Source organism: Ipomoea triloba, chromosome 14 (assembly GCF_003576645.1).
Source record: "Ipomoea triloba cultivar NCNSP0323 chromosome 14, ASM357664v1".
Taxonomy (NCBI): domain Eukaryota; kingdom Viridiplantae; phylum Streptophyta; class Magnoliopsida; order Solanales; family Convolvulaceae; genus Ipomoea; species Ipomoea triloba.
In genome coordinates, this window is record NC_044929.1 from 1906677 (window position 1) to 1916745 (window position 10069).

Genomic DNA, 10069 nt, shown 5'->3' on the forward strand with positions numbered 1-10069 from the left:
GGCAACCGAGCTCTGGCTGTCTCCTGGTTAGCGTAGTCGAATCATAGGCTCCTGATACCGAGGGCGCTCCCGACTAAATACCCTAGTTGGAGTATCCATCAGTTTTTGTAATACAATGCATGACCATATTTGATCCATCACATTACGCTATTAAACATGTCTTGTAGCTAAAATTTTAATTCTAAATTTTTTTAAACCTAAAGATATACATATCGACGTCAACTTTCCAGAAACAAAACAAGAAAAAAGGGTAAAAAATCTTGGTCGCAAATAGGGAAATGGCAACATAATAATTGTACTTCACTTCTTAGATCTTAGGTTCTGCAGAGGGCATGCAGCTCCTATATTCCTATATTATAGCCTTATAGGGCCCTATAATGAATTTTTTTATAAAAAAAAATCACCTGATTTAATTTCTTTTTCTTGTCAAAAAACCTTCAATAATCTATTAAATCAAAACTAATATATATGTACAAGTCAGGAGAGTAGATCTCAAGTTTAAGAGAATCTCAACACTCAAAACCAACAATTGTATAAATAATAAAGGCACAATTTTATTTACGCTTAGATAAATATATCAAACTTTAAAAAAAAAAAAAAAAAAAAAGCCTAATCTAAACAAGAAAAGGGTATTGTCCAAATTACAACCACAAAATAGCCATTAACCAAGAACACATCAAATTTACTAAAAACTTGTGGTCTAGTGTCACCTGGTTGCACCTCCCATGTGGAAGGGGGTGAGGGTGGGTTCGAGCCTCAGTGAAGGCGCTGCTGTCTCTTTGTGTTTCAGTAGGTAACAAGTAACATAATCAGTAGTAGAGAACAGATACTACATTGTGTCTGTAGTAGCTGGGCTGTCTCTTTGTACTTTAATAGGTTGAGAACAGATACTACATTGTAACAGAGTCAGTAGTACTAAATAAAAAGAAAACTTTTGGAATATAATATGTGAGAATGACAGAAGGGCCTTTAATTGTGGCCTGATTTTCTTCTTCAAGTGTTTGAGTTGATTCAGTGTCCCAGTATGGAAAACAGGCAGGTCCAGTTACCATCAATGTCTCACCTGCTCCCACGTGACATGGTGTCACCTTTAGATCAGAGCCTTTAGGTTTATCCTCATGCATATGCATGCACCACGACCAGGCCCCCAACCTTCAAACATGCATGCCATGGACTCCTTTAATTTGGTTTCTGATATGCATGGGGAAGTAAGCTTATTTAGAGTATATATACTTATTTAACTATATTTTCCCAAGTTAATTTCATTTTTTCCTGTTCAATTACAATGATTATTATTATTATTTAATTCTCATTATGAGGATATTAAGATTTTTAAAATTAAATTTAATAAAATAGCATTGTTAGAAATAGGTCTCTTTTCTTTTTTCTTTGTCCGAGTCAATCTACACACTAACCAATCATTATTGCGTGAACCATAAATAAAAAGTACATTTTTAATATACTAAAAGTACATTATTTTTGTACATAAAGTACATTATTTAAGTATTGAAACTACATTATTTTATATATACTATCAAATAATGTACTTTTAGTATAATAAAAATGTACTTTATATTCATGGTCCACACGATAATTTGCCCACACCAATATCCCCAAGGTATTATGTTGAAAATATGTCTAATTCAATGCTTAATTGATAAGTATTCTATTCACAAGAATGAGTCATATCCAGCAATGTAGTTGAACTCTTTTTCTTTATTTACGTGGAAATGTTTTTTATCAATAAAAATATTTTGACTATTCAAATTTATGAATTTAGTGGGCCATTTTTAACTTAGTAATATCAAAGAGTGATCTTATGGGGTAAAAAATGATGGGAAACAATCATTTTTTAAAGTTAAATACCACTCCACAATCTCTTACCTACAAATTGATCATGTATTACATAGCCATTAGGTGGAGGTTGTGTTATCAAAATATAATGCTAACTGTTATGCAAATATAGGGAAATAAAAATGTAGCGTTGCTACTTATAACTAGTGCTTAACTAGTAAGAAGACGTAATAGTAAGCATTTTTTTTAGTACTATTGACTCTATTACATTGTAATATATGTTTATCTATACTTTCTTAACCTGTTGAAGCATAAAGAGTCAATACCGCCTTAGTGTCATGACCTCCCATTTGGAAGAGCCACTACGTACAAACCACTTGACCACAAGATTATTGGCTAATAGTAACCACTTAATCCCCTAATAATTAATATCAAAATAGGTTGCGAGTTCGCAGTTTTACTGGAGGTCAAATCTAGCATCATACCATCAAAATTAACTATTACTTTCGATATAATAATAATAAACGCTTGATTTGACATTGCTTCATTATTTTACCCTGCAAGTATTATTTGACATAACTAGGTAGAATTTAATTCATCCAATAAATGCATGCTAGCAAATAGTGGTGAATTTTCAATATAAATAGGCATCTCACTTTTCAAATAGTGGAATGATCCTACTCCCTCCTATGTTCCATTAACCTAGCTCCACCACCACAAATCCACCTCCGTCACCGGCCACCGGCTACCGGCCACCGGCGGCCATAGTTACAAGTCAAGCCCTATCCATCCTTATGTAGCCACACCTCAAAGCTAGCTAGCCCTAAAAAGTTATTCAAATTTTCCATTTTATGTGCAATAATTTTCAATCCCAAATTTATGTTTCCCACCAATCATGAAAACCCTTTCCCTTACCCCTATGATCATCCTCAAAACCCTAGCTCAAGACACCATGATTTAGATCACCAACCCCCTCCCTTTCTCCTCCACGACGACTCCCCTTTGAGCCAAGTCTTCTCCCAACCGCCGGCGCCGCACGCCGCCGGCGCCGGCGCCGGAGACCACAAGGCTAAGAAGGGCGGCGGCGGGCCTTCCCGGAAAAGAAACCCCGGCAAGAAAGACCGTCACAGCAAGATATGCACGGCGCGTGGGGTGAGGGATCGGCGAATGAGACTCTCTCTGCAAATCGCTCGGAAATTCTTCGATCTCCAAGACACGCTAGGGTTCGACAAGGCCAGCAAGACCATAGAGTGGCTGTTTTCTAAATCCAAGAACGCCATTAAAGACCTCATGAGAACCAAAAACATCAAATCCGCCGGCTTCGCCTCAAGTAGCGATGAATATGAAGTGGGATCAATCACGCCCGCCACAAAGGAGTCAAGACAAGAAGCTAGGGCTAGGGCTAGGGAAAGAACAATGGAGAAGAAGAAGATGATGATTAGAGGGCTTGAAAATTCAAGCCCTAGTAGTTTAGACCAATTGGGATCTTCAAGCAATAGCCCTTTTCTTGAAGAATCATGTTGTCAAGAAATCAAGAGCAACAATACCTGCCCAGACTTAGCTCAGTCGTTCACTAAACAATATTTGGGAGATGAAGAAATTAGGAGCAATAATGCCTGCACAGACTTAGCTCAGTGGTTTAGTAGGCAGTATTTGGGAGAAGAAGAAATTATGAGCAATAATGCCTATACAGACTTAGCTCAGTGGTCCGGTAAGCAATATTTGGAAGAAGCAGAAATTAGGAGCAATAATACCTGCACGGACTTAGCTCAGTCGTTCAGTAGGCAGCAGTATTTGAGAAAAGAAGAAATTAGGAGCAATAATACATGCACGGACTTAGCTCAGTGGTTCAGTAAGCAGTATTCGGGAGAAGAAGAAATTAGGAGCAATAATGCCCCATTAGGGTTTGAAAACCAATTCGCTAGTAGTGTTGGGATCAAGGAGAATTATCATCAAGATAATGGTGAAAGCTTCATGGGTTTTCTTGGGAATTGGGATCTCGCCGGTGCCGGTGCCGGCCCCGGCCCCGGCGCGGGAATCAGCCCTTATACACATGGATTGGATCCATTTCCAGGTATTAATCCTAGCACTACCCTTTATTTCGGTGCCACAAGTTTGCCTTTGGATCAAGAAAGACAATTCTCCTGCAACCACTATAGTTTGGGTTAATTCATATGATTAAAATGTTTGGATTGTCCCATATTTTAAGGGCAACTATATAGTATCCTATGTTCTTGAATCATTGTTCTGTACGATTGAACAATAATAATAATTCCATAATTCCTCTTTAATTGTTGCTTTTGGAACATATATAATGAGGACAATTATGTATATTTGAACAAAATCATATGAGACCATATCATTTGAAACTGTTGGGTGCAAGTTTGGAGGGTCGAGTTTGGCAACCTGCTACCGAAACGTGGTTAACTGCTATGCAAGTATTAGAAAATAAAGTTGCGTCTTCGCTATTAGTTACAGTTTTTGACAGTTGCGTAATGGTAAACGCTTGATTTTGACAATTAATATCAAAATAGGTCGAATAATCCACTAGCTATAACTTTTGATGTAGTGTTAATGTAGTGGTAAGCGCTTGATTCTGACAAAGATAGTTATTAAGGGCATTCAACATTGGTCTATAAAATACTTGAAGACATTAAAATGGAGTTTTGGTTGCACCCTTTAACACACACATTAATTGCAAGGATTAATTCATTTTGAAGAACAGCAACTAGTTAAAATTGCTGGAAATAATGAAATACTATTATTATACTGCCATTTTAATTTCATCAATTATATAATTTTGAAAGCTATTATTTAACATGAAGAATTTACTATCAAAAAGCTGCAGTTAGTCTTATGTATTGAGTCTGTCAAACTGCAAATCTATATATGTACAAAGCTACATTCAGGGAATTTTGATGTACATTATATTGCTTCTTTTGCTATTGGCTAATCTTAATTGGTATAAGGAATTTTTATGTTTTGAACTTCTGTAAAAAGTCAGGTATTATAATCCTATTTTATTTATTTGAAATTCTATATAAGACGTCTCAAATTCAACAATTGCATTGTTCTTTAATTATTTTCTTCCAAACACTGCCTATTGAACTAGTAAGCTAATCATGTGCAGGCTGCATTGTTCTTTATTATCTTTACTGAATTGAAACTGGTCGAAATCTAAAGTCTACAATTACAAATCAATTACCTAACACTTTGGAGATTTGAAAAAATATATATTTATATTAGCAACCACCAATTGAAAATGATTGGTAACACTGACGTACCACCAATACCCGTCGACAAGTCGTCAAATCAGAAACTTTGGATGAAATTATTGATGGTAAAATTTTAAAATAGATCAAAGTATGTTACGTTAACTGATAACACATCAACGCTAAAAGTCTAAAACCATAACAACAACAACAAAACCTTAATGGTCCGTAGAGGACAATCTTGAACATTTTTGTTATAACTACTGGCTTTGACCGCAAATTATACTGTGGACCATGGTCATGGCTGATACTGCAGTTGTGTTGAACTGATACTGCAGTTGTGTTGAAAGGGAACTGCAGTTGCGCGGACAGAGGTCGTTTCATCCATTCAACACACTACAGTATCAGTTCAACACAACTGCAGTTTCCTTTCAACACAACTGCAGTATCAGTTCAACACAACTGTAGTATCAGTCATGCTGCATGGTTCATAATGCATTGTGGACCATAGTACACTGTATAACGACTGGGCTTTGACAGGGTTGTCAAAATTGTTGTATGAAATTCATGGAGCCCATTGGAAGATGAGTGGGATGGTCTAAAGAGTCTAAGACAAACTCTTTATCGATGTCAATTTTTATATAAATGTAGGTCTCAATTATGTTGTTAGTAGGTAGCAGCCCTACAACATAAATTACTGTCTTTTGAAAATGTTTCTTGACCACAGATTTCCAACGCATACGCTAATAAGGTCAAAGTTTCTTGTCTAAAGGACATAGTACCATTTTTAAACTTCATAAATGTCAGTCTTGAATAATTCCACTTAGATATCTCCATTCCACCTTAATGTTTGAATAAATAAAAAAAGAAATATTAATGGGACATTTGATTGCGAGTTATTGGAAAAGGAATTGCAATTATATGGCAGTAAAATAGTGTGAGAATTTAAATTTCTGTGTTTTGTTACATGAATAAAATTACTGAAAATTTTAATTACAGTGTTTGGTCTCAATGGGAAGTGTTGTGGGCACGGGAATCAATAAAATTGGTTGTTGAAATATTTTAGAATTAGTTTTATTATTTAATTAGGAATATCAGTTTTATTAATTAATTAGGAATTATCTTAAAATTAATTTTATATTTAGTTTGTTAGACTTATATCAATTTTCATATTTATCTTAGTTTGTTGGTTAGGATTAGTTTATCCTATATTTAATAATTATCTCATTTGTGTGGTTGTAATCAGCTTGTTAATGGTTATTTAAGGTCATTGCATGCCTAATGAAATATAGATTGAGATGAATTTTTGAGTTAGAAAACGGAATGTTTTCTAGAACTCGGTATGAGTTCGGCCATTGAGTTGATCATGGCAAACCTGACTTATCAAGGAAGTTACCAGCCTTGTGGCGTCATCCCGGTTTCTATGCTCTACAGCCGAGCGTGGCAAACCACTATATACATCAAAATCCAAAAATAACCCTTTAATTTACCCGACCTAAATTAAACCTACAAATTGATCACACCAAGCCTAATAAATCATTATAAAAAATTCCCTTTTAAATTAGAGTGTGAAGAACAGATCGGGCCAACCAGATTCGCATCAGGAAGTGAGTGTGAATAAGTAGTATAAAGATCAAAATGTTCATACTTATTATATCAAACAAATGAAACATTAATTTTAGGTTAGAAAATGGAAGGGTAATTTTGTTTCAATCATATTTTTTGGGAAAATTGTAATTTATGCTCTCCATAATATGCCAATTATCAATGTCCCTCCTGAATATTAGTCGTGAAAGAATTGTCATTCTCTCCAACCAAACAAAGGTATTTACTTACTTTTGAAATTGGATTAAAATATTCAAGTGACATGATATCTCATGAGACAATCATATCTCAGTGGATGGAGTTCTTGATAGTTCATACATACATATCATAGCCGACTGTACTTGTTCAATAATTGTGTCAGTTACTCCTAATAATTTAACGTTGAATTTGATGCATACCCTCATATATACATCCTATACCACGTGCAGGTACCCCTATTATTTCACTTGACTGCTCCTATGCTTTAACCTACCTGCAGATCAAAGGTTGCCCTACCAAGATTTATTTGATCCACATCTGTCTCATTTTATCTATCATATTCGATCTCACTTTATGTATCAAATTTGATTAAAGTTATTTACAATTATTTTATTATAATATCTAGTTTACTATTAAGTATATATAATAGGAAAAGTATGTCTACACCATCGATAGGCATCTGCACTTTTTTGTGTGGGATACAAACAAAATAAACCTTTGCCGGTTGTATTAGGTGCGACAGGAACACCCCCATTGCTTTTTGTATTCATTTTATAAAGTATACACATGTCCTAATATGTCTTTTTACATGTTAACTACTAATTATAAACAAATAATTTCATTAAACATTTCTGTACAAACCGCTAAAATAATTCGATGGTTAAAACCACTAACAAAATCCACAATCCGGCCAGTATCCACTATCCGCTAATTAATCAAGTGACTAATCACTAATTGCCACACAAAAACTTTAGTAAGAGTATTGGAATTATATTAATTGAAACTTGAAAATCCCCATTTACTAATTACTTTTCCACAAGTGGCTTCATTATCTACTTATAACATGTTATTTTCTTTAATGCAACAATGAATGCGGAGTATGTGTTCAGTCTTAACTAAATATCTAATAAGTTGATAGTTGGTCCACAAAATATTATTTTTGTATATTATGTTCAGCACATTCCGTTACATGTGTATTGTTGATCATTTTTTTGATAGGCACGTTACATCTCGATTAAAAACCTAATTTGATTGTTAGGCGCGTGCGCGCGCGCGCACACACATATATGGGTTCTCGTGCAGTTGTGCGGTTAAATTTGAACCATTGATCTTGCCTAAATCAACGTTCAGGATTAACAATGATTAAAAAACGTGTGGTGCCAATTTGATTTTTTTGCATTTCGGTCAAATTTAAGGTGTGTAAATTTCCTTCTTAAGTTGCGTGATTTGTGTGCTTAAGGTGAATCAGTTGTTGAAATTTAAGGTGCGTGGGGTTTCCTTCTTAAGGTGCGCGATTTGTATGTTAAGGTGTGTGGTTTGTGTACTTAAGGTGCGTCATTTCAAACCTTTAGGTGTGTGGCTTGTGTGCTTAAGGTGCATGGTTTGTATACTTAAGGTGCGCCATTATAATTAAAATCTTTAGGTGTGTGGTTTGTGTACCTAAAGGTGCTTTGTTTTCCTTCTTAAGGTCCTTTATTTTTCCTTTTTTTTAAAAAAAATAAAATAAAATGAATTTTTATTAATTTTATAAACAATTTCATGAATCCTTTTAGGTTGTGTCATTCCATGCTCATATGAGAGCATTAATGGAAGACGTGCATTTTTTTTTTAATTTTCATTAATTTGAACCATTGATCTAGATTTTGATCAATGACTCAGATCTAATTCCATTTTTTACTTAAAGAGCAATCACGCACCTGAACCCTTCCTTTGTGTGTGTGGATATATATATATAATATTGTATTGGGATAAAAATGAAAAGAATTCTTTCCTGATATATTGAGATCTAAGTTGTGGTCCTAGTTTTAGAATAATGTTTTTTTTTTCTTTGTATTGTATATACCTTTAACCTGAGAAATTCAACGTGAATTTAATTTGAAAGTGATGTTTGGAAGAAGAATGCAGATAGCAAGAGTCCAAAACGAGTTGTGCACGACAACAACTTGTCTCTACATGGGCCATCCACTTTAATTGGACAAATTATATCGTGTATCACATTTTATTTGTATCATCCACTCAGAAAAAAAAAATCAAATTAATCAAATATGAGTCATGTTGATTATAACAATACTAAAATTTTATTAAAATGACATCAATATAATTGATTAAATGTATTATTCTCTTTTTTATATAAATAAAATCAATGAATAAAAAGTATGTATACTATTAAAAATATCTGGTTAAAATCTTTTAAATGTACTCATTTTGATTTCTGGTTTTTTTTTTAGGAAAAACGTGTCAAATAAACCTCCTAAGTATGGATTGACACATAATATTTTTAGATATACTAATTAACTCACTACATAAAAGTTTAAAAATAAAAGCCTCCTTCTTCTCAAAAAAAAAATAAAAACCTTCATTTAATTTTAGCATTGAACATTAAAGATTATTTTCATTACAATTTTTAATGGCCTTCTTTTTACCTTTGACCGGCGTGTTTAATTTGTTATGCCTTAAAAATGAGTAAGGTACTAAGTATTGATTATTTGACATTATTATTTCCTCTTTCAAACTAATTAATATGTATATCAATCGCATCACTCCAAGAGGGTCTTTGATAACATTTATTGATTAATTTTGTTATCTATTAATATTAACTTTGCATAGATATGTTGGATCTTAGCGCTACACTGTGCTTACTTTCTAGTGGGTCACTCATAATTAATGTGATTGTTATAAGCCAAATATTACACTTTAACTACTGAATTCTTTGGCTTTTTGGTTGTCATATCCTACTTAAAACCAATTGGTGATAAGTAGGTGGGCAACCATTTAATCACATCCCTTCATGGTACGTAAACCATAGTGCCACGCCGCCACGCTTTGAATCGAGCAAGGGCTAAACTCGGCCAACCCGACTGACGCCCAACAAGATACTATAGATATGTTAGATTGTAGTTAACAAAAAACTTAATTAGAGCCTTAGAGGTTTTGATGTGTGTGTGACGAATCAGTTCGAAATCTCCTATAACACTAAATGAAGGACACTAGGATAACGGACTTAAAAAGTTGGAATCGCTCACTCAATTCAATTCTTTCAAACAAACACTATGGGTGAGGAAGAGAAAGAGAGAACTGAGTGCGAAATAATAATTTTAAAAAACGTCTTCCGTATAAAATAAAAAAAATTGAAATACATTTTTCACTAAAATAGATCATTTTTCTTTGACCAGAATGTGAATATTTTTTATTGATAGCGGTGCTAAATATTGAAAAAAATTTAAAAATAACTTTCAAAAATCATTTTCCTAAGTTTCTGT

At 33.9% G+C, this 10069-nt stretch overlaps 1 protein-coding gene across 1 annotated transcript; it reads left to right on the plus strand.

Annotated features, from left to right (window-relative positions):
- The first annotated feature begins 2673 nt into the window (after positions 1–2673).
- LOC116004744 lies at positions 2674–4082 on the plus strand. The gene has a single exon (XM_031244906.1). The coding sequence runs from the start codon at positions 2674–2676 to the stop codon at positions 3961–3963; it is 1290 nt and encodes a 429-aa protein (XP_031100766.1). The 3' UTR covers positions 3964–4082.
- Positions 4083–10069: the final 5987 nt, after the last annotated feature.